This window comes from Lasioglossum baleicum, chromosome 16 (assembly GCF_051020765.1).
Source record: "Lasioglossum baleicum chromosome 16, iyLasBale1, whole genome shotgun sequence".
Taxonomy (NCBI): Eukaryota; Metazoa; Arthropoda; class Insecta; order Hymenoptera; family Halictidae; genus Lasioglossum; species Lasioglossum baleicum.
The window spans coordinates 8543269-8569763 of NC_134944.1; the positions used below are offsets into that span (position 1 = coordinate 8543269).

Here is a 26495-nt window from a genome sequence, read left to right on the forward strand (position 1 = left end):
GTAATGCACAATGGTGCATTAGCCAGGAGTAGACGGTCTCTCCCGCGGACCGGCTGAAACGGAACCGCTTGGTTCCACGTTCCGCCAAACTGCAAAGATTACAACCCGAACAGCAAACCGGATCACCACAAGTTGAATCAGAGAAGAGCTAACCTCTGATCTCCGGAGTAAAACAGAGAAAGAGAGAGAGAGTCCGCATGTGTCGAGCTTTGATGAGTCTCTTTGAGGAGCCCGCACGACTGCTGAAGAGGAAGAGATCTCAGCCACCGATGCCCCAGTGACACGGGTGTACATCTCTACGATACAGAATCAGCGTCAGAAGGAATCGATTCAAGATATTATCAAAGAGAATAGAAGAGATAGGAGATAGTACAGGATGGCGGACCAGCAGGCGGTGAACAATCAAACGGTCGGGAAGAAGAAAGAGGATCTGGTGACGGCTACGCCGACGACGGAGCAGTCGGTGGTGGTGTGGAAGTCGTTGACGGTGAAACAAAAGTGGTCCTACTTCACCAGCAACATCACGGTGGAGCCGGTGATGGCTTGCTATGTGATCCCGTGCATGCTGGCGTCTCTGGCGACGCAGAACCTCAGCCTGGAGAAGGCGTGCAGAGTGAACTTAAGGTATTCGGACGAGGTGTGCACCGCCCTGGCGAACAGGAACACGACAGGCTACGAGGCGGAGGAGACAGCGGTGCAACAGTTGGTCGCCGGGATGCAGACCTGGAAGATGGCACTGACCAGCGGCCTGCCGACCATCCTGATCCTGTTCATGGGCGCGTGGAGCGACCGGACCGGCCTCAGGAAACCGTGCATGCTGTTGCCGATCGTCGGCGAGTTCCTCAGCAGCGTCAGCATGCTTCTCTGCACCTATTTCTTCTACGAGGTGCCCATGGAGGCAACCGGCGTGTTCGAGGCGTTGTGGCCAGCCCTCACCGGCGGATGGTTCACCATGTTCATGGGCGTGTTCAGCTACATCGCCGACATCACCACCGTCGAGTCCAGGACTCTGAGGATCGGCGCCGCGAACGTGTTCATCTCGCTCGGTATACCGATCGGCATGGCTCTCAGCGGCATCCTCTACATGAAGCTCGGTTTCTACGGTGTGTTCGGCATCTCCACCGTTTGCTACGTGCTCAGCTTCATCTACGGGCTGGTCGTCATCAAGGAGCCCGCCAAGCTACACCTGCAACCGGAGAAGAAGACCGACGATCAGAAGAGGTTCTCCGTTTGCAAATCGATACTCGAGTTCTTCGCGTTCAAGCACATCGAGGAGACGTTCAAGGTCGCGTTCAAGAAGGGCAATCACAACAGGCAGAAGAGGGTGCTCGTGCTCATGGTGGTCGTCATGGTCGTCATCGGGCCCGTCTACGGTGAGTCCGCCGGCATTTCTGGCGAGATTGTTACATCTTGACCTAGCTACTTTGAGCGAAACACGAGATATACCGGTGTTTATTTCTTAACCCTTTGAGAAAGAGCATTTCTTGTTCGACTAGTTCTCCCACACACGACTGTGTGATCGGTAGACAGCGGATTTTAATTTATTAAACAATTATCTCATTTTCGTTCATTCAGATTGAGAAGGAAAGTAAATTTGTATGTCACTCCAGTTTGTGGCAATTTAGTGATCGGTTCCTTTGGGTTTCTTTTTAGTTCTCCACACACTACTATATTTATTAGATACACATTGATTAGATACAGTGATACACACACTACACTGAGAAAAAAATCCTGTCGAAACAAAAAAGAATATATGTTGATTCAATAAGATGTACTATTGAATAGTGCCAATATCATATGAACTTATTTTAATATTTAATACTATTGAATTTTTCAATAGCAAAACTCATTTCCGCCAGTCATATAAGCGAATAGCTTGACCATCAATGTTTTCAAAAAAATAAGATATGGCCTCAAACCAATTCCGGTATAAATCAATACATTTCTCAGATTTTTTTAACAACATATCTGATTGAAGGAAAAAAAGAAATATTACGAATAATAATGTATTGAATCGAATAATATTTTCAATCATTTCATGACAGACAATTCAAATACATCACGATTTGCTTCTAAATTTCATACTATTGAAAAGAATACATTGATATTCATCGAAGTAAGAAAATGACAATAACACGCGTGTTATTGAAGTAACTGCTTTTTTTTCTCAGTGTACTATTGATTAGATTACATAGTTTTACTATGTAAGAGAAACTGTGGCCGCGAGTGACAACGTCTCCCTCGGCGTAATGGACGAATATCGGTGTTGATCGCGTGCATCTTAAACGGCATTAGCTGAACGTTTCATATACGAAACGTGTATAACAAGAAAGCCAGCAGCAACGCGTGCTAGATTGCAATTTTCGGGGGCAGTGCTGATGTTTCAAACAGCGAGCAAACTCGGTCAAGACAGTTGTAGCGTTCAAATAAAAGCGGATCAGTGGTGCGGCAACATTTTCGAAATCGCATTTTGCGCGGCACGAAGGCGAAAGGCGAGAGGTTCCCGGCTCTATGAAACTTTCTTGCCGATGCGGGGACGTCTAGCAGCGAATCGACGAGCCACGGGAAACTTTCAATGAACTTTAACAGACATGTGTGTTTCTCCGGCCGGCCAAATGAAAGTGGGAAGAGTTTCACGTAACTCTTGTTAATCGTGCTGCTCCTATTGCGGTAACCGCGAGCATTTCACGAAGTAATTGCAGTAATTCGGTCGCGACCGACTAGGCGAAGAGAAAGTGGTATAGGAAAACTGGTATACCGGCCGTATGAAAATGATATTGCATTTGCTGCACGGAAGCCGCGGCGACGCATCGCTTCGCCGCGAATCCGGGCGAATCCCCGGCGAATTCGGGCATTTACAATTAACAGTTTACATTACGATACAATTAAACGGTTTAAATGCAGTCGTACCAAGAGGAAGCTCAAATTATAATATGAAACGAAATTCTTAGACGACGCACAGTGGTCGGAAATCGCCAAATCGTGGCCAAAAGTCAAAAATTTTTTTCCGTTGTTTAAAAATCTGTGTAATACTACTTTATTTATAAGGTTCCCCAGAGCACGTTTTTTTGTTACAACCAAAATTTAATACGTACTTCTGTCGGAGATACGTAAGTTCAAAGTTAGTAGTTCTAGAAGACCGGCATTTTCAATCATAATTGAAATTACCCCTGCGACTTATTATAGCGCTGTAACGCTGGTTTATCATTCTTGCTATTGTTGGGCACATGTCCTAATTTAATATAATATTCTGATTTTATTGCTTTATTTAATTTTTTAAAACTCTGGGAGATGAAAAAGAGAAATCTACACATCTGGTACATTTCATCAACGAAAAAGTTGCTTATCAATCGCGATCAAGCAATCATTTTTTTTTATGGAAAAGAAGCTGTTAAGGCTATTAAACAAGTGTACGTTTCATTTTTCAGCGACCTATTGCGATCTTATGAATTATCGCTATTTCCTTAGCGACCGGTAACGTTCCGAAATGGCGAATTTGCCCTAAATCGTAGACAAAACTAATTTTCGCAAATGCAAGGTACACATATTTGTTATATATTACAATAAAATGCTTCAGATAGTCAACAGTGTAAGATTTTAATTTTTTTTTTTTTTACATATCTTTATTTTACTAGACGTGAGTGAAATATCGGAACGAAACAGAACTGAGAAACTTCTATTAACATTTTAGTACTAAAGAATTACCTCGCATGCAATATTTAACACTAAAATCTTACATTTTTTGCTATCTGAAGTCACCTGATAATAATTTAATATTTGTGGAAATATAAATAATTTTTTCACATAACCGGCCGCCATTTTGTTTTTTGTAATTTTGACATCAGATTCATATTCAACGGCACGAGAAATATGGGAATACTAATTTTCGAGAGAGTCCAATAACTTTTTGGGTTGCGCTTCCGCCATATTGAATCCGCCATTTTGTTTTTGGTAATTTTGACATCAGATTCATAGTCAACGGCACGAGAAATATGGGAATACTAATTTTCAAGAGAGTCCAATAACTTTTTGGGTTGCGCTTCCGCCATTTTGTTTTTTATAATTTTGACCTCAGATTTATAATCAGCGACCTGAAAAACCTACGAGTATCAATGTTGAACTAAATTGGAGTACTCCTTCCTATTTTGACCACGTTTTGGCGATTTCCGACCAGTGTGCGACGCTAACCTAACCCGTTGGCTCGCGATTGAAACGGTTGTCGCTGTCGAAAGCAGCCATGTTTTGCGGCACAAGACGTTGCTCCGGTTATGCGTTGCGATTCCGCCGATGCGTTTCAGCGGAGAAACGATTTGTTTCCGATTTGGTCGAGCGGGAATCGAGGCTTTGGAACTTTCACTGATTGAGAAGCGTGCAGCGCAGCAGGCCACGCGCGAACCTCCGTCGAAAGGGAGTCCTCAGCTTGATCGAATTAATGGTGACGCTTGATTTAATTAGCGTCCGGCAATTCCACGGTCCAATTACACAATGTCTCCGACGATTGGTATATTAGCATGCCTATCTCGCGTTGCTGCTGCGCGTATTGATAGATTAACTCGATTCGTCGAATTATCAATTAAGAGCCGGCCACCGAAATGACGCGATTTAGATGCTGAAAACGCGCCGAAAACAACGACCAAGAAAGAACAGCATCTCCTTCAACTTCCATCCGAACTGTCCCTTCGATGGTTAACCGGTTGTATTAGTTTCTTTCCGTCTACGATGACTACCCAGAACTTCTGATTAGAAAATTGATATTCATTGTATGTCTGTATTCGCTCGAGTATTTAGACTGTCCTCGAGACGCTAATCGCAAAAACAGCGATTAAAGAACCGATATGGAAACCGATGGTGTCAGAGGCGTATCTAAAACTAACAAGTCCGCGATTAGGTTCTCAGGTTCGCAGGCGAGGGCTTCATCGGGGTTGCTCTCACTTTTCATCCCTCGAAAGCGGACGATTACAAATAAAAAGCAATGTGTTTGTGTATCTCGTCGAGATCGGCTGGAAAAATAGTCGTTCCACCGTTAGTCTTTCTAGGGTCAACCACAAGCACGAGTACGCAACGAAACATCATAATGTGCGCGCATTATCGGTCTAATGAAGTTACGACGAGGTTGCCTTGAATCCCCTGCCGCAATACCAACTCATGATGCGCTAATAATCCGTAATTGACGATGCAATCGGCCACGGTATTGTCATTTCGCATTAACATGCCGCTGGTTCGACGGAATGGGGACAAACTGAATCTGCGAGTCTCTCTCTCTCTCTCGCGGTCTTGTTATAACAAACTGTCCGCGGATTTTTGTGCGCTGAGAAAAAAATCCTGTCGAAACAAAAAAAAATATATGTTGATTCAATAAGATGTACTATTGAATAGTGCCAATATCATATGAGCTTATTTTAATATTTAATACTATTGAATTTCAATAGCAAAACTCATTTCCGCCAATCATATAAGCGAATAGCTTGACCATCAATGTTTTCAAAAAAAATAAGATATGGCCTCAAACCAATTCCGGTATAAATCAATACATTTCTCAAATTTTTTTAACAACATATCTGATTGAAGGAAAAAGAGAAATATTACGAATAATAATGTACGGTATTGAATCGAATAATATTTTCAATCATTTCATGATAGACAATTCAAATACATCACGATTCGCTTCTAAATTTCATACTATTGAAAAGAATACATTGATATTCATCGAAGTAAAAAAATTACAATAACACGCGTGTTATTGAAGTAACTACTTTTTCTTCTCAGTGTGCAACATCGAATTAATAACGACGGGAACCTAACAGAAAGTTCTTCCACCTTTTAATCAGTTTGATACATTGAAGTTCTTCAATTCTTTTGATCTACCTCTCCTGCTGGAATCTAAATTTTTACCGTAAATTCATAAAATCCGCACTCTAACCATCGCTCACTTAACACGTTACTAAATTCAACGTATGATGCAGCATCGATGTTCGGCGATGAGCACACTGATTTTCATGAAATTTGTGTGAGCGTAGTTCTCGGAATAATATTTGACACGTATTTCTTTATCGGCAATCCCAAAAAAACAGCCCTCAAAGAGATCAACAGCTTGCTAAGCCGAATACAGATCCGCAAAGTGCACTCGGGACAGTTGATACGCGTGTAACGCGACTCCGCGTCGTGTTATACAAATTCCCGATCTCGTTGCAATGTAATTCTCTTTCTCTCCCTTCAGGGCCCGCTCTAGGGAGGAGGGGGGCAACCCGGGCATTTGCCCGGGACGCCAAAATTTAGGGGCGCCTTTTTGGCTTTGGCTGTAAGTGTGAGAAAAATATTGATGTTTTAAATATTCAATTAATAGAAAATTTCAGACTACCCTTGCCAGACAATTTTGCAAAAAAAAAAAAGAAAGGTCATTTTGTTCAGCGCGGTGCTTAGTGCTTAAAAAGGGGCGGCAATTTGTTTTTTTGCCCGGGGCGTCGTAACCGCTAGAGCGGGCCCTGCTCCCTTTTACATCCCGCGCACTTTACGTCCAACAATAATTTGGTACACGCTGCAGAAGGAATTAGTCCCTTCAATGCTAATTCATCTATAATAATTCTAATAATTTGTTCTTCCTGTGTACAATCTTTTCACGTGCAATTTGTCCTGACGATTATACGAGATCTTCGCAGAAGATCGCGAGAAAAGTGTTGCTAATTAATTACAATCTAGAGGAGGCAAGCAACGAGGAAAGATCTTGAAATGTTTTTCTGATGTTTGCTCCCGCGAAAACGATTCGAGGAATAAAAAGAACGGTGACTTCTGACCGGTGCGGTGGTACGTGCGAAGTCAACATACCTATTAGAACTATATTCTGTGCGTACGAATGCTAATACGGTCTGATGACTTAAGTACTCTGATGTAATTTCAGATCTTTGACCGTCGGAAATAAGTCTAGTCTTGGCAGTTCGAAGGGTCCGCGCCGGTGTCCATGCGCGCGCTCGAATCGTTGCTTTTACTCGCTATGATTCCTCGAGAAATTATGCGAAATCCGCTCGACTCGATTCAACGCTGAACATTTTAAATCTCCTCTGCCAAATCTCTCTAAACGACATCGCCGGGGACAATAAATATTCGCTGATTTTCATCGAACATGAAGCGGCGCTCGTCGTTCGCAGATTACTGCGGATCTTTCGTCCGGAAGTATCAACATTTTTATCTAGGTGCACGGTAGTGCACCAGCCAAGTTCTTGCACTACCTCCTTTTACACGAAACAACTTAGCCGTTTTTTAGAGGCTTATAACTCGACACTGGAGGCAGATGGAGAGATGTAATTTCGTACACTTGTTAAATGCTACCATGTCTCAATATTGACAAAACGTTAATCTTCCAACATTAGTAGGTTCCGAGATATAGGACCTCAAAAATCGCTTTTGTCACTGACTGACTGACTGACTGACTGACCATCAAAACCTTTTGGGTACTTCCCATTGACCTACAAGCTTGAAGTTTGGTACATAGGTCCACCATAACAAACACTCAAAGGAATAATTATGAAAGTTTGAAATTTTACACCTTAAAGGGGTTGTATTTTAAAAAAAAACAAAATAGGTTATGTATGGAGAAAATGAAATATGCCGCTTTTCCCATAAGGAACCGTGTAAATTCCGGAAAGAATCATCTGCTCTCTTCAAACGTTCGTATAGCGCCATTCGAGGTAGTGGCAAAAAGCTCAAACTGGTAGATTACAATAAAGTAGAAAATTACACTAAAATTATAACAAAAGAAATCTAGGTAAAGTTGGGTTCTAATTCGCCGGCAGAGTGTTAATCTTTGATACCTACTTGATAATTGATGAAATTTCAACAAAAATTGATGAAATCCTTAACAAAAACATTCTGTAAACAGGAGCCAAGTTCTTATGGCCGTAAAAAGTTGTGAGATCAAACAGAATACGGCCAAGTTCGTTAGCTTAGAAAAATAAAAATAAAAATTAGTTAAAAAGAACGCTATTTAATTATTAAATAGTCACATGGAGGGCTAAATTATTCAAACTTGGCCGCTACCTAAAACGTTTTAGGGCCATTGGTTTAAAAAGTAACGGCCAAGTTTGAATAATTTAGCCCTCCATGTGACTCTTTAAAAATTCAATAACGTTCTTTTTAACTAATTTTTCTTTTTATTTTTCTAAGCTAACGAACTTGGCCGTATTTTGTTTGATCTCACAACTTTTTACGGCCATAAGAACTTGGCTCCTGTTTACAGAATGCTTTTGTTGGGTTTGATCTTCACCGAAAGAAATCTTGCCCTTATTATTTGTGGCAAATGCGAATCGAAAACATCAACGTTTTTATTTCATTTATGTCGAGAGAAGTCTTTTTCTCTGAGAGAATTTTAGACAAGACCGCAAACATTCGCAGTCGAGTCTATAGAACGATCGTTTAGGCGAACGTTAGCGATTTTACGGAGTCCGAGAATTTGTTATACGAGGATGAAAGTTGATTAGACTTTAGTCGAACCAGCTCCGCGGTTGACAGACACGTCCAAACAAATTACAAAGAAGCGAACGCGTGGGACGATTCGATTCAATCTTGAGACTCAGCGTCGCATCCTCTAAGCAAGACGTGATCTAACCATCCCGGACGTGTTTTTCGACTGTGAGCGGTTGCTTACCCGTCACGAAACCTGCGACGAATTATCGCATGGATCCGTGTTAAGGGCAGATTATTCTCAATTGAGTCAACTCGAAAATTAGGTTCTTCGTTTGAATTCTCTGAACCGGCGCGGGGATTCCTGGTCATTACGTGCGGCCGTGTGAACGCCGTCCGGATTCTTCAGAAATTTCAACTTCTTCGACTCCGCGCGCTTCTAGCTCGAGTTCGACATTCTCGGTGGCGGCGCTGCGAGACTCCTCTTTCTAGTGATACATACAAAGCTGACTTGTGTTGCAACGATTAGATCCTCAAATAAGCTCAACACCGTGAACAAACAATTTTCCCAGCTAGCGCCGGGAATTATAGTCGATCACAGAGCGGAGCAATTCGAAACCTTTCAACTCTGTTCCTAAAACAGTATTTAAAATAAATTTCCTTAATCGCGTTAATGTGTTCGATTCAATCGAACCTCCGCCCATTTTCACACGACCGCTCCGCATCAATCGCGTCGCAGTGCAACTTCTCGGCAGGCTGAACATTTTAATTTGCTACCTGTTCTGCGCGGAAGCGAGCGTCACGCCAAACGAGAAAAACCGCGCGAAGAAACGCGTCTAAGGCCAGCTTAATTACCCGGTAACAATCGGTCGACTCGCATCGCCGTGATAAACTAAAAACCCAAGGCGTTATGCTAATTATTACACGTCGATCATATTCGAATCTGGATTTTCCATTCGGCACCAAGATTCGCGTCGCAGATAAATCGGCGCTAGAAGAATACCGCGAGCTGATTATAATTCGCGGGCCGAAACGATCGCAAAGAATTCAAGACAATGATGTGATTTACGTCCGAAACTCGACGGAAACAATTAAACGGAGACCAGTGATGAACGAACTTGTTGTGTAACGCCGGCATTCTTATGCAATGCCGGGATAATAATGCCTCGAAAATTACACCGGGATAAAGTTGGTCACGCTGCGGAATTTCGTGTCTCGATCGCGTTTGTCCTCGGCCTCCACCATCCGCCATTTTACCCCAGATCCGTCGACGAACCGTGCAGCGCAAGACCATAACACGTAATCCGAGAAGAAAAATAATTTTATCAGAGGGAAAACATCGAACATTCAACTTGGCGAATTTTTCGCGATCCAGCTGCAATAGTTATGCAAATTTTTCGACTACAGGCAGATTCTGCGGACTTCCGCGAATACAATGGTATATTTTTCGTTACGTCGCAAACGCCCGGATGCGTTTAATTAAATTTTCATGCTATCGATGCTGCTCGTTTCTCGAGAATGAGAGTGAGGTAATATGGAGGTCTGGTCGGCCGCCATGTTGGAGCCGCGAGTCTGCGCCGAGATTATGGCGTTCGACGGATGCCGAGAGACACGCTGGAACAAGGATTCTCCGTGGTCATTTTCAATTGAATTTTTCAAGCGTCCGCGGACGAGCGGCTCGGCTCAACGTTGCAGATGCAACGTTGAACGGCGAGCTGCAATTCTGAAAAACGTTTTGACCATGATCTTTCATGCTGTGCGGAGCGGAACTGTCCCACCCACATAGGCTCGGGGATACTCCGCGGGTTTGCGAAACTCGTGGCGATACTCGATTGAAAAATGTTCCGCGAACCGACGAAATTGACGCGAGTTCTCTGTTCCAGGTGAAATGGCGGTGATGTACCTGTACATGAGGTACAGATACCATTGGAACGAGGTGAAGTTCAGCATGTTCACCACGTTCGCGATGGTGACCAATCTGATCGGTGAGTGCACCAGTTGACGAATCAATAAGTTCGGTATCACAATTTGTTGGCTGTCTGTCTTCTCCAGGATTAACGGCACGCGTATAAAGGTTGATTCGACTATCTTCCGCGTGAACGTGTTAAAACCACGAATCGTCGTAACGGCGCGGCCGGGATAAAAACCGCAATTGCTAAAACAATAGCGATAAAAGCCGAAGGAACGATTCACGGAGTAATTACGCGAGCAATTGGACGTGTAATTCGTTCGTCGACAAAGTACCCGGGCTTGCACGTCGCGACCAACGTGAAAAACAAAAGATTCCAGGACGAAGAAGCACGCCGATTTCCCTGATGACATTTAATTTCCGCGCTCTGTCCGCGGCATTGTTTGCCGCGAAGGTTTCTTTCTTTTATGCGGAACCGCGATATCTTCGCCGCGATTACGTCGAACACGTGAGAGAATTACATACGGCGCGGCGCGATCGAGCGGCTCGCACGTGAGGTTGCATCCGCCACTTATCCTCCGCGATGCAGCGAGACGCATCTTCGTGCGTGGTGCAGCGTGGTGCAGCGTTGCACACCGAACCCCTTATCCTCTCTCTCTCTCACTTTATCTCTCGCTCTATCTTCCCCAAACAATCCGCTGAAGAATGCCATCTTCAAGTTAAACGACTCGCCGAAGACCTTGGTGTCGGGAGTCTTATCACTGGGCTGCAATTAGTAAGGGGAGTTCCCCTAGTACCGGACACTTGAGGTTTTTCTTAAATAAATAAAAGCAATATTGATTTATTTTCATTTCTTTTGCATTAATTAGAAGATAACAGTAATAGAAATCAAAGTAAACTATCAAATAAACCAACATTATTATAATATTTAAATTACATTAACATTGATATAGGTCATTGATTTAGAGTGAGTCTAGAATGGCCCCTAATGTCGGACATAGTAAACATGTGTAAATTAACGCATAATACTTTTAAAATAATTTACAATGATCACAAATATAGTCGTCGAAACATTCAGGGATGTCGGCACAAGCTTCGTGAGCCCAATCTTGGCATTTTGAGCACTGTATCCAGTCCTCATTATTGGTTTCGAAACAAACCACATAAACTGTGTCTCCTCGTTTGTATTTTCCGGTTTCACTGCTCGAGTTTTCTTTATTTTATTTTGTCTATTCGTTGTTGTAAAGTTACTTTTTAAATTCTGCTTTTCTTCTCTTATCCGTTTTTTATTTTCTTTCTCTTCGACCGATAATTTATGAGATTGTGAAGTAAGGACTTCACTCTTTTCTGATTTTCTTTTTCTTGATTCTGATCGCTTTTTTGTTGCATCAGGCAACGGAGACAATTTTAAAATAGATTTATAAATATCAGCAGCAGAGGGGTACTAGGTGGATGCACGTCTAATGTTTCTGGACTTTTCTCACTACGAACTTCGAATGTTGAAGTTCCTTTTCATTCCATAAACCTCGTGTTTTGATGTCCATGTCGTTGCTTAGGGTGTATTTTTAACGACTGAAAGTAAGATAATAAACATTATTGTAAATACGAACATACAATAATGAGTTTGTTACTGTCCGATAATAGGGGACAATATTTTGTCCGATACTAGGTGCCGTCCGGGGCTAGGGGAACTCCCCCTATCTTGCGTTTATAAAACTCGTATTTTAAACAATTTCATTCTTTGATCGTTTTAACGTGCTGAAAATAACAGGTTGGCGTTCTTAAATCGTTTCAACCTTTCTATCCACTTTTTGCCATAAACTCCGTAACTATCGTGTCCGATAATAATCCGAAGGTCTGCAGCGAACTCGTGATTCTAGCAATTTTGCATGAAGATATTTGAATGAAACTCGCGTTCTGTAAAATCGTGACTGAACTGTAAGAATTGATTAGGTTGAATAAAGGGAGAATGCAACGAGTTAGGCTGGAAATTTGATTTTTCGCAGGCACGGCGGTCTCGGTGGGCGTGTTCAGCCACATCCTCAAGATCGACGACGCGATCGTCGGGATCATGAGCTCGATGAGCAAGATCCTCGCTGGTTTCGTGTACGCGTTCGCCACCACCGACTGGATGATCTATCTAGGTAAAAGATCGTCCCGCTCGATCGGCAACAAGCACGCTAATCACGGATCCTTTCTATAAATTCCAGGGGCGATCGTGGAGATCGTGAACGGAACATCCTTCATCGCGATGCGATCGATCGTCTCGAAGCTGGTGTCCGCGGACGAGCTCGGTGAGTGATCCATAAATCAAACACATTTCTCTTCCTCTCTCTCTCTCCCTTCTCTCTTTCGAAAGAGGAAACCGCTAACGCGTCTACCGTTACGTCAACACGTAAGAAAGATATCGCGCGCGCGTCCGATGCAATTAGCGGTGCATTTGAATGCGATTAACGTGTACCGTGGCGAGAGTCAACGCGCGATCCGCAAACACGAGGACAGAAACACACCTGCGAGACCGTGTATGCAAATATCGAATAGTTAGGCGACGCGTCAGTGATAAATCAACCTTCAGGAGGCTCCCGATAACGTTTAGTGAATGATAATGTTATACGGTGTTTTATGTCATTGGTATTCGCGATTCATCTACCGCCGGCCGATTAATTCGATTTTCGATGACCGTGTTATGCCGGATGGAGTTTGATATCTCGGAAAACTGTTTTTATTAGCCTATCCTGTGCGAAATGGATACCGAAGAATTAATTTGGAAAATTCGAACGTCGGCATCCCTTTTCTATGATCATTTAAGGAGCCGGATTACATTAAATAAATTAAAGCTTCCATTTTCAACGATAATCTCAAGAGACAGTTTAATTAGATCATCTGGTGCGAGCCGTTTAAGAATTAACCAGGAAAACTGAAACTTCAGCCTCGCTTTTCATTGATGATCTCAGGAGACAGTCTCATTAGATTGCCTTGTGCGAAATCACTATTAAAGAATTAGCGCGACGAACCGTAACTTTAGCTTCTCCGTGCTTGATTGATATTTATTAGATCATCTTACGCGAAATTGCGGAACAAAGTTTCGTAGAAAAAATGTCGAACACAGCGATGTCCGTAGATTTTCATCGCGTTTTTTGGGAACCTGCGTGGAAACACGATCATCATTGACAAATGACTGTGTGCCGGTGTAGCGTGGCAATTTGCCTCGAATTATGGGAATTGTACCCGTTCGAAAATGGCGGCGGTAACCTTCGCGGTAATCGGACTGTGTTGCCGTTTCACCTTCGTCCGCCGCGGCGTTTCCGCGGAATCGTGTAAATAGAATAATTTTATTTGATCTTATCCTCGAGCCAATTTCCCACGGACTTTTCTCTTAACTGGCTGCGACGCCGCCGCCGTCTAACGAGGTTTTCCTGTCCTCCGGACCGTTTTCGAACAGTCCAAGCTACACCATACGTACATATAATTTTCAAATGGTTCCGCAGGCAAAGTGAACTCCTTGTTCGGAGTCTGCGAGTCGCTGATGCCGCTCGTTTACGGGCCAATGTACAGCTCCATTTACGGCGCAACCATGAAGAGTTTCCCGGGGACGTTCTTCATTGTCGGCGCCTGCATGACCATGCCCGCAGTCTTCGCCTTCTTGTAAGTCGTGCTACTCTTCCGCTCCCCCAATCTCTCCATTCAGAAACAATTTAAAAGAAACCCAGTCTGAATGATCGCGTCGAATTCTTAAGATCCCGGGTAAAGTCTAGCGAATGATTTCGAAACAGCTGGCTGTACACGGAGCACCGGCGGGATCGTCAGCTTCTGGAGCAGGAGAAGCGATCGAGTATTAAACCGGAAGCACAGGAAACGGAGGGCGATCCGAGGAAGACGAAATGGCAGATCGCCAGCGAGAAGAAGGCCGATGTTCCTACGATGAACGGCGTGACCAACGCGGCGTTCGAGGCCGATCGTTAATTAATTATATTCGCGGAACTTAAACGTCTCGGAGTGAATCGTAATCGATGGGAACACGGTGCTCGTCGAGAACGAGGGTGTAAAACGGAGGAAAAACGGAGGGGTCAATGAGAAGACAGCGCACACGCCCAGAAACTCTGCTCTTGTGCTCGATCGCGAGAGGAACAGGTTCGACGTACCATTTTTGCCGGTTCTTAAGTTGCGTGCGGACGAATTCTTTGGTTTTTTTTTTTAAAGTCAAATAAAGGATAACTACGAGGATTAAAAAGAAAAAAACGAGACTCGAAATGCGTCGAAAGAAATCGATCGCCCGTGAAATTGGCCGAGGCTTTCTCTACTATTTTTGTTTGTCGCCGAGATAAAAACCTGACGAAGCTATCCTTTATTTTCAGTTCTAGTACAAGCAGTCTCCGGTACTTAAGCGAATTGTGACAATAGACACGAAACACGAAACAGAGGTATTATCTGTTCGAGCGTATCAGTATTACGAACGCATACATCTCCCCGCTTAGCTGCTAACTAATTCACGGACAGTTTCATCCCGCGCTCGATATTCTTCGCACTTCGACTGCCACGATCTTCTCGATCGAAACAACAATATCTCCCTGCTATTTCGGAATTAAAATACCGAGCGATTCTCGCTCGCAGAACAAGACAGAAAGATTTTTTCGAAATTCTTTGCGACGATGGCAGTCGTCGCGCGCAATGACGGAGAGATTTTGCATTCCCCGAGGGAGTCTCGCCCGCGAGCCAGACCAATTGTACATTTTTATTGAATAGTATTTATATTAAGAAGCCGCATCATTCCCGTACGTGTAGAGGAGAGGGTAGAAATATGAGACACCAAAGGTTTTGACCAATACACGATACTGATACTTCTAAGAATGGTTGTACATCAGATATTATACCGACTAGAACCAAATAAAACGAAATACAATAAATTTTCCTTCTAATTGTGGTTGTCCCATTATTACTTTTGACGATTTCTTATGCTTAGACATGATTGTTCACGCGTTAACTCAGCTTTGTAATTCTATTCCCCCGAAACATACAGTTTTCCAGCACGCCGGATTCGCCTAAAAATCAAAATCTCTGTAAGATTCACAATATTTTATGTATATGCAGTAAATTAAATACGAAATTCCTTAAATTTCTTTGATACAAGAAAATAAAATGGATATCTCATATTCCTACTCTCTCCTCTATTATAGCTTCTTGTGATATAGTACAATAGTTTTGTATTTAGGAGATAAATAGTGTTACGGAAATAAAAAGTTTTCATTGACCGATCATTCCTGGAAAGTTGACGATCGTTTCTAACCCTTTTGCGCTACCATCCATTTGTAATTGATCAGAATCCCTTTGTCGTTCACAAGTAGACGAAACAGAAAATTTATACCAATTGAAGGAATATTTTCTGGTGGTTGTTGATTGAAATTTGGGGGATGAAAATCGATAAAACTACACAGAAGAAATACCGGCTGTGAAATGGTTCGAGACCTCGCTGGTCCTACTCCACTGATAACTGTGCGATCACGCTCCCTAGCTTATCATCGTCTGTTTCAAAAATTTTCCACACTACCGCGCCATCTCTATCACAGCTAGATACCAACTATCGCCGTAACAAGCTAGTCCAAATTATCAATTTCTCGCACATCTTTTGACGCGCTCGTAATTCGCTTTCGCTCGTTTGCAACCGTTACATAACAAATTTTAAAAGAAACAAACACTATCGGTTGTAAACAAGCCGCGATAACAAGTCAGGAAGCTAAACAAACTACGTGTGTATATCTTATCTGCGTGAAAAAGGGAAAAATACTATTCGGAATTCCTGTGCTATCGATACTTGTCATCGTTTTTCGCTATTCCGTGAAATTAAACGGATTAACCACGCGTCAAACGAACCGACAAGAAAAAAGAAACAGATGCATAGAAAAGCTGAAGTCGAAGACCTTCACGAAGAAATCGGATATTTCCAATTCGTATTAGAATCGTGATTGTAATTTTTTAAATCCTAGTCAGACGATTACCATTCGAAAATTCGAAGTGGCGCGCCTGGTACGGTCGGTAAGTTCGCTGCATGTTATCAACGGAGGTCGGATCGTCGGGCAAGTGCACGATCAGTGTGCAATCGTGCTCCCGATGGCGGTGCGTCACGTCACGTCACGCTGGCCACAGTAACGCACCGCCGTCGAAGCGAGGTGGCATGATGTGAAGGAATTTGGATCGTGCGAACTTTGTACAAATAGTCGTGGAGTTGACGCGCGATTCGCCGTACGTGCCGTTCCCATCCAATAACGACGCTATAAGTTGATTCGCGATCGCGAGGATCACACGCACACATCGCTGCTCCAGTACTCGCGCGTTTTTTCCACGAGGTCGAACCAAGAGGATCGGGACACGCGACAGACCGGGGTCAGGTTTTCCCGAAAAAGTTGCCCGTGTCGGGAAGAGTACGACGCGCTCTCGGTTTCACGTTCTCTCTCACTCTCTGTCTCTGTCAATCTCGCACGCGGGGACGCGCAGTGTTCTTTTCTCTCCGTTGCACGGCGCACACGGAGACGGCACAAGTGAAAACGTGAACGTCGAGCGAAACGACGCTCGGCCAGCAAAGGTGAGCGAGATTCGGGAAAACTAAACTAAACCGAACCGGATCGGGCCATTTTCTTGACACCGGTCCAACTGGGAACTGATCTCGCGTTCCTCGAACGGACAGCCTCGAGAGACCGTGGCACGCCGATTTTCCGTGGAATCTTCGGCACGCCACGGTTCCTCCAAAAGTATTTCTTTCCGTCGTGCTGCTGGCCTTGCCGGGGATGAAACTACCCTCGCAACTTCTAAACGAACCCGATTTATTTATTGCGTAACTCGAAAAGCATTTTCGATAATCTATTTTTGTTTTCAAGGGAGATCTCGGAGAATTCTTCTGTATTTTCTTCCCGGGGGTTGATTTCCTCCCCTTATCATTTAAACGCGAATCTCTTCCATTTTTTAAACTCTTTCGAGGGACGATCCCCAGTTCACAGGAAAGAAAACCATACGTCTCGTTCGAGGAATTCTTATAACCGTTTCGCAAACACTAAGTGCCATTGAATGACGATACCGGACCGAGTGTGGTTCCACTGAACCGGAAGTACCAGCGCCGTTCCGTGGACGGATGTGTGAAAATCAGGTTTCTAGCCTGAGGCGACTAGATCGGTTATCTGTTCTGACAAATAGGCGATAAACAAACCACACAAACTTATCAAAAACCAATATAGTTTGCAATGGATAGTATCTGAATCGCCACAACGATCTACTTCACTGAAAGCCTGTCCTAATTATTACATACGTTGGAAACACAGTACAGCCTTTGTAAAAATTCGACGTAAAGACGTCGTTATCGTTCGGAGCCGAACAACACCATCATTTTTCGCTTTATCCGTCTCCATTGACAGATACACAAACTGTGAATTCATAACGATGAATGGAAGACCGGTTTCCGCACAAAGTACCTTATTTCATGTTCACGGTAGAACGATACTGAAAGGGTTCCGAGTATCCGAACGTTTCGTGGAACGGTCGAATGACTCGTGCGAGCATCGTTTGAGAACTGCTGCGTACAGATTTCTTTCAGAATTTATCAGAAACAGCTGGAAGCACTATCGGAACTAGGAAGGCTGGTCAATTCGACCCGCGTGTGGTATAATACATCGACGATACATTATCAATTCTCGCTTGACCCTTGTACATCTGTACACGCAGAAGACCGGATCGCGTTGCGTTTTATCGACGGCCACGTAATCGGTTTATATCGGTCGCTCGCCATTGTTTATCGGTGAACATTTTCATTTCACTCGCCTCGGCCGGCGGGAAACGTCATCGAACGTTTTCGAATTACCAATTCCAACGGCCTGTACAGAGTGACTTAATCGCGAGCGAGCGCGATTGCGTGGACAATAAACTGTAGCAACGCGTATCGGAATCATAATCGGACACCGCGGACGATTGCTTTTTAATTCGCGTGACAGAGACCAGAAATTTTAAATACCAGATTTACGGCATCAATAAACGCCTTCATAAATAGCCCGACATGAAGCTTTAATTACATACATCGCTGAAGCCTGGCACATCGTCTATGCACGCGTAAACATCCGCGCTCGTGACAACTCCTGCGTTTTTTATGGAAACTAGAACTCAAACGCGTCGCCTTTTATGTAAACGGCCGGCTTGCTCAACAATGCCCCGGATTCCGCGATTATATTTGCAACTTCTACAACCGTCGGTACTCCCATGAATAACCGTCACGCGTTCGTTCAGTAACGACGTCAGTTTTTAGTAAGCTAGATTAACGTCCTCTGATTCCCGCCGCTAAAGAGACAATAGGTTCTCACGCGTTCGCGCAGCTATTTCTTTACGTCATAAAAGAGAGAGTAAGAGAGGTCGTAATAATAACGTTCGGCGATCAATTTAACGTGTCAATAGGGAGACAGTCGACGAGCCCGACGGTCCTGATCGTTCGCTTGGACGCAAGTGTATGCCAAATTAGTAACAATTAAATCCGATGCGATGATGCGACCGCGGCCAATGGGCTGCCAGATGATTTACGAGCCTCGATTACCAATCCTCGAGAGTCAGCGTTGTCTTCTGTGTCTCCACAACAATCGAGGCTGCCGTGTTGGTAGCCAGTTGGCCGATGTGTCTCTCCCGCGAAAACAAGCAACCACGTAACGCTCGATGATCGTAATTAAAGGTCGTGGGACACAGCCTTCGAATCTCTAACGATAAACAAAAACAGTAAATTAGTTTCGACATTTTCGTTTTTCTGTTATCGAGAAAAATCAGCCAACAACGCGATCGTCTTTTTACGAGCACGCTGCGCTCAACTGTTCCGATTTATCCCACCTCCGAGATTTTCCTGCAACAAGTAGATCTCCGGTAAACCGACAATCCGTACAAAATTAATAATACAATACAAAGACCAAACGTTGAGTCATCTCGGGGCGCGGAGCAACAATGATCGAGTGACTCAATGCTCAACGATGACTAAGATATTTCCAGATTCGAAACCGTAAAGTCCATCGATAACGGGAGAATTAAATATTCGTCGACGGGTTTTCAGATCATGCGTTCCCTTCCGCGCAATTTTGCTCGACGGAATCTCTCTGGAAACGAGAGAACCACAGAGCTGGGGAAAATAGTATTTTAAATAGTAAATATAATCCCATTTATTTTACAGTATCTGTGCAACTTTGAAAATAAAATATTTTATTTTATTTTATTTTAAGAATATTGAAAATATTTGGACTTAGTCTTCATTTTCAATTTCAATTTTAAATATTATTGGCTCGCATTAAATTAATTAAATAATGGTTCGCATTCAATAGATATTGCGAACCTTTGAAACTTCATTTACTATCTAGTTTAAAATCTCGATTTCGTGATTTATTCGATTTTTCTGAACACGCAAGCGACTATTATAATTGCTACTGTTAGCCATCCAAAATGGAAATTACGCGATGGATTCCGAAAAACTTAAATGAAGAAAAACGTACTTTTATCAAAGAAACCGTATTAAATGCTTTGAAACAGATAGCAAATCCAGATTCAGAGTCACGACCTCAATTACTTTCACAAAACAAAGAAGCAGATGACTTTTTTCCTTTATGGAGAAAGAAACAAATGATATCAGTCATACAAACATTACAGAACTAGTATTATTTCGATATTTGAACAATTGTGATACACGAATTGAAAGTCTTGCAAAGTACAAATACATGAAAACATTATTTTTAAAATACAACACAGCTATTCCATCCTCTGCCCCAGTTGAGAGTCCTTTTAGCTTTGGTGGACTGATTCTGTGTCCTCGAAGGAACACCCTAACAGATTCCAATTTGGATAAAATAAAACGAAAATGTGGTAAATGATATAGTTTCTTATATTAAGTACCATTTCTTCTTTAAATTATTGCTAAAATAAGAAATATTAAATAAGTAATGCGATTTCTGAAAGTATTAGGTATAACGACGCAAAAAATAAAATACTCTATTTTGTGTTTCAGATTATTAAAATAGAAATATTTTACTTTGTGTTTCAGATTACTAAAATAGAAATATTTTATTTTGTGGATGAAATTGTTCAAATAGAAATATTTTATTTCGAGGTCCAGATTGTTCAAATAGAAATATTTTATTTCGAGGTTCAGATTGTTCAAATAAAATACTATTTTCTTTTCGCAAAAAAAAAAAAAATAAAATCTAAGATACTAAATAGTATTTCAAATATTTATTTCGCCAAATAATGCCCACCTCTGAAATGAACTTTCACGATTCTGTTATTGTTCCAGCTGAAAGGGATGCCATCGAAATGGGCTTGGGTAATTTTGAGTCTTGCGATCTGCGTTACCGCATCCTTAGAACATGAAGCATGGAAGGCTTTCATACACCTGATCGAGTTCGACTACGAGGATACGTGTTTCTCTACCGCCGAAGCTGAATGGACGTTCGTTACTCGCCCGTCCAATAAAACGCTATCCACATGGGTAAACATTTTACTATACATACATACCCTCTCATCAACGGTCGTAAACATTTACATAATCTCCATAATGTTTCACTTAGCTTGCGACAAAGTTACATAGAAAAACTTGTATGCATATGCAAGACTAACAAGTTACTTTTGTACTGTAATTACAGGAAGAGAGGCTGGTCGATTATGCTAATTTCAAGCACATACAAAAACTTGAAGTTGTTGGTAAATCACGGGACGATAGCTCCAGCGATTCGTCTTCGCAGTATAAATATGATGCTGCCGTGTCTGTGGGCGATGCTCTGTTGAACAGCAGCGATTTTAGGACAGTAGGTTGCATTTTGTTCGAAATACACAGTATGTGCGATTGCAGACAATTTGAAATGACTTTACTCTACAGCTTGTTCACTTTGCTGGGACGGCAGAGTTCAAAAGAGTGTCTGCAGTGTTCCAAGAGTCCTGGAGGAACTACACGCGCAGTGGTATAGATATTAAATGAATTAATGTATCTATTAGGGCCCACCCACACCCCTAGTATCTATGAATCTAAAAATATCGATTTTTCCAGATGCGGAGCGCGTGTTGTATTTCAACAACAACGCCGAGAAGAAGAAACGTGTCTGGGCAGCATGGCACCGGGAGTTAGATGTCTTAGCGGGAAATGTTTCGACTGTTCTTCCACTTGTTGAACAAGCTGCCGAAGAAAATGGTCAGTGCTTTTAGAGAAATAATAAAATTTGATGTTTGCACGAGCAACAATATCACGTCAGCGGTGCACATTATTTCAGGTGCCAAAGATGTTACGCAATATTGGGAGCTGTTAAGCGGATACGAGGACGGTTACGAAAAGATTAAGTACGAATGGAACAAAATCGCTAATCTTCATAAGAAAATACTACAGCATGTACGGAATAATTTGTCTCATAAGTACAAGGTCGACGCGAACCAGTCAATCCCGGCGTATCTACTTGGCAAGTTAATGTCACGAGACAATTTTATCGAAAATGGGAAACGTTTTCTTACTATTTTCTTCTTTACAGGATCGCTACAAGGAAGCGACTGGACTCCAGTTGCAGTGGACGTAACTACTCATCCAGACCTAATGCATGACATAAAAAAGAATCTTTGGAAAAGAGTCAGTAACATACTGCTGTTCATGTAATGTACATGAATGTAGATTAACATATATTAATGATCGACTTCATTTCAGAAACTTCTCGGTAGATCGTTGTACCAAACTGCCTCCGATATGGGCACGCAATTATTAGATAATACTCCACAATCCGAATTTTGGGAGAATAGCAATTTCAACGGGCAATGCCCATCTAAGCTAATTAATTTCTGTAAGGATGGTGCTGCTAGGTGCGTACACTAATCAATAGACTGCGAATTTTATGCATTTATGACGAAAACGGGCATGTTCAATTTAAAACAGTGGAGGTATTAAAAAGATTTAAGACCACCAGTGTATTAGTTTCACCTTGACAAGATCATCGAAAGAAGAATGAAATTTTTATTTGGCTCCTGTGTCCTGCAATCAATGCAACCATTTTTTATTTTGCATAAAGATCCGCAGTCTACTAATCAAGTCTGTATATTTTGTAGTAAAACGCTCTGTCTAAACTGTTAAAATATTCTTCAGGGTATCCACTTGCTACGAGCCTACGTTAAGCAATTACCTTTCTGCTCACAAGAATATAGGGAAAGTTCTATTCAATCAAATGACTGTGCAGAATATTCCAGTACTTACTACGGCCAATAGATACTCCGGTAAGAACGGAAACTTACGATAAAAAAATACTATATTCACTTGAACAGTGGCGATCAACGCGATGTGTAAATTTACAGTTTTAGAAGAAAGCGTAGGAGAACTGTTCGGCATCATAGCAGCTAGTTCCGCCTGGTTGAACCACTCTCGCATCGTAGATAAGTCTACCGATACAGAGCAATTGTTAATGGTATCTTTAATGATAACCGCCTTGGACGTACTACCTCGGTTAGCTTATTACATGTCCGCGGACATGTGGAGGATCAAGGCCAACGAGACAGGCATGAAGCCTGAAGATCTAACGTCGTCTTGGTGGCAGCACAGGTATCAATTTTCTAAGTATTCACGTGACGTACGACAACAAATTTCGCTAGATATTCATTGCGAACACGTTTGTTCAAGGCAAGAGTACGAAGGTCTCGACAACAATGGAACAGAAATACCCACGTTCCTAAATGACGATTATATCACTAGCAATAAACCGTATCTTCCGTAAGTAGCAATAACAATTAAACATTCACTATCGTTTCGATGATGCTATGTTATTAACATAAGTATTAATTTCGCAGTAAGCTAACGGGAACGATTCTCGCCTTCCAATTGTATCAATACATCATGGACTCCACGGAAGTCCGGTACGAATCTATAATGAGAAGAGAATCGAAAGCCGAGTTGCTGTGAGTACTAACAAAAATCCGTGCTATTTCATTTCTACAAAATTAATTGTAACAGCGGGAATTAAACAACTAAATTTTCCCGTTAACAGAAGGTTGGTTCAGAGTGGAGGCAGTGACGAGTGGTCACGAATAGTCAACAACCTCTTCGAGATAGATGAAATATCCGCTGACGCGATGCTATCGTTCTTCTCTCCTTTGGAAGATTTGATCGACGAGTTAAACGAAGATTTCGAGTACAAACCAGTCACTGTGAAGGAGTCGGAGTTGCACGACTTAGAGAAGAAGATAGTTGCTGAGATGAACGCCCCCACAACAACGACCACTAGCGCGCCACGAACGGTGGCCACGAGAAGAAAAATAGTAACCACAACGCCTTCCAGCAAAGAAAATAGCCTAAGGGGCGACGGTAATGCCCTGGGAGACAGCAACAAGAGCTTAGGGTCGAAATCGTCCATACACGAGGCGGAGGAGAAGCCACAGAACCATAATACATCGGAATCCGAGGCGACAAGTAAAGTTAGCCTCGACGAGTCATTAGACGATAGTGTAGACCCCAACGAAGACACGAAACCAAAGATGAATACTAGTAAAGCGGTGTGGGCGGTGGGAGCGGTGCTCCTGGCGACTATAGTGATTTGTGTAGTAGCAATCTTCAGCCGGCAACGGTGCCGCAAAACGCCGAAGAATAGAAGATACGTTTAGCAAATGTGTGTGTGTGTCTGTCTATTCGGGCCATCGAGGAAGCATATATTTATTGTTCTTTGCATTTAGATTGTAAGCCCTTCTTCCTTTTTACCCGAGTAATTTATCGTCATCCAGACAGAGAAAGACATTGATATGAAATTCGCAATAAATGTATCGTGACATCGTCGTACATTCCTTAGGCTGCTCGTTACGAGACGAAAACCGAGGCTACACACTCAATTCACAGTTGTTTCGCCTGACGAGCAGCACACGCGCAACAGAGAATGTCCAAGAAAGTGAATTCACAGACCTTCGATACAAGAAAAAGTATTAATCATTTGCGTACGAAATCAAATTTATTTAATTCTAACCGCGATATACATAGCCACTTGCCTTGCGCATCGTTCTCTTGGTCTTCTCAGAATTTGAATTTTTGAATTGTTGCCGCGTCGAGCTTGGAAGGGTTGTTCCGCGCGAAACAGGCCAATCAGAGCTCCGTCACGTGATCAGCCGTGCCGCCATCGACACGTTTTAATTATTCCCGGGATATCGCGATAATATCGAAATATATTATTACAAGGCAAGCGGCTAACGCTGTTTCCAGGAAGGAAATTCTATTTATATTGTTTTTGTTCTATATCATACCTAATTGCGCACAAATAGATTACGAATTGTAATATAAAAGTTGATCGTGTATGTCGAGTACAACAATGTTCCTCTACAAGTATGCCAAACCGTAGGAAAAGGAAAATGAATTTGAACGAGATTTTCGAATGTTTTCCGCCCTCTATTTTCTGTAGATCCGTTTAGAGAATTGTATATGCCAGTAAAATCGTCACGTTTGTAAGCGTAGGAGTCGATTTTCTTACGACTTGTACATAATCGTCCAACAAACTATAGAGTGAAATGGAAACGACGGAAACGTACTTACTTATTGGAACTTTCATCACAAAAATTGTCACAAAATAAAAAACATAACATTTTTCTACCACTCGTACGTAACGTGTACGTGATTTGTAACGGATTGTATGGAAGATTTATATTTTTTATAAAAGTATATTTATTTTGTACCCAACGAGAGATGCGCAAATAAAACCTTGTTCCGGTACAAATATACAGAGAATTGTTTATTGTTACAGTGTCTATTGGCACAAATAACCTTGACTTCACGTATGCACAATTGTTTATTCAAAGTTCGAATCATTTGTTACATACCCCAGCCATTTTTCTGGAATCTTCACGGTGGAATAGTTTTCATTTACCACAAATAATCCCGGGCTTCCTGATAATCTTCTTCGCACAGTATTCGGTCACTTATTTAATGAACTTAAACAATTTATTAACAAATATCTAACTTCTCTACCTCACTTTGACAGCACAGACCCGATTCAAACGACGCGTGGTGACGAACTGAACTCATATTTTACTTCTGCGACCTGATTGGACCCTTTTTCAAAATGCTGCGCTCTGATTGGTCGGACATACGCACGACATCATTGGCCAGATAGTTCAATGGCGGCGGCGGTACTTTTAAATCGCACCCTCGCGAGGCCTCGGCGACAGAACATACTTTTTTTAAAACAAAGATACTGTTCAGTTACTTTATATATTTATGATATGTATATTTATAATATAACCCTCTCCGGGCGCCCGACCACTGGCGGTATACCTGAAAAGGTTATTATAGCAGACAAAAACGATTATTTACCGATTATTTACGACCACCGCGCTCCGACAACTTCAACCCCGACAAATGGACAACACGTGTAACGGACCCATTGAAGCGACGAGCGGGCTACCCTCATAAATCACGTCATTTACGACCGAAAACAATAAACATTCAGATCGATGGGATCATACATACGTACTTTTCTATTTTCTGTTTTATATAAATTAGGTAAAACCTGAACATTTAACCCCTTGCATCAACACCTTTAATATCAATATAAAATTCCTTTAAGTGGAACTAAAATTCTTTTTCATTCACATCAATATTAAATATGAACGTGCAATAAATTAATACAAGTATTCTTTTCGCTTACGAAATTATCCAAAACAAAGAAGTTCTAATCATATTGACGAGGGGTTAATTTATTATAAATTATAAACTAGTGTAAACTTCTTTCTTAGCGAGAATATTATTCCTAATCGTTGTTTAAGCATAGAAGCGCGTAGTAAATCTTTCAAATCAAGGCCGTTCACGTTTAATTAAATATGTTCTCCAGCGAATCTTTCTACAAGAGAAAAATCGTTCATATTCTACCCTGGAAAATTTTCGCCTATTACTCAACGAAACCCTGGTTTCACCAGACATGGTATCAATGCAATTTTCAGTGTGCACTCCCCGAATAGGGGAGAGGGTGTTTACACGGAACGTTCGTTGCTACCGTCTCCACTGTTAGTCATAGCAGCTAGCGGGCAGGTACAGGTCATGCGAAAGAAGTAACAACCTTTGCAAAGCGGGGGCCCCATCGAAGCTCGGAGAAAATCAATATAAGGCGAAGTTGGTTCGCAATCGTCCGCGCGATCCGATCGTTCTCCTTGAGGAGTAGACGAGGAAAGGAAGACAGAGAGGAAGAGAATCATATCG

General features: G+C 42.3%; 2 protein-coding genes across 2 annotated transcripts; both read left to right on the forward strand.

The window, feature by feature from the left end:
- The first annotated feature begins 376 nt into the window (after window positions 1-376).
- LOC143217104 (putative peptidoglycan muropeptide transporter SLC46) lies at window positions 377-15608 on the forward strand. The gene is made up of 6 exons (XM_076440891.1): window positions 377-1373; window positions 10278-10379; window positions 12310-12447; window positions 12514-12597; window positions 13792-13948; window positions 14077-15608. Exons 1-6 carry the CDS (start codon window positions 377-379, stop codon window positions 14264-14266), a joined length of 1668 nt encoding a protein of 555 aa, XP_076297006.1. The 3' UTR covers window positions 14267-15608.
- An 810-nt stretch (window positions 15609-16418) lies between these two features.
- On the forward strand, window positions 16419-25034 carry LOC143217097 (angiotensin-converting enzyme). The gene is made up of 13 exons (XM_076440881.1): window positions 16419-16880; window positions 20595-20789; window positions 20944-21105; window positions 21177-21258; window positions 21345-21485; window positions 21565-21747; window positions 21817-21911; window positions 21987-22138; window positions 22419-22546; window positions 22625-22868; window positions 22947-23036; window positions 23114-23221; window positions 23311-25034. Exons 2-13 carry the CDS (start codon window positions 20604-20606, stop codon window positions 23921-23923), a joined length of 2184 nt encoding a protein of 727 aa, XP_076296996.1. The 5' UTR covers window positions 16419-16880; window positions 20595-20603; the 3' UTR covers window positions 23924-25034.
- Window positions 25035-26495: the final 1461 nt, after the last annotated feature.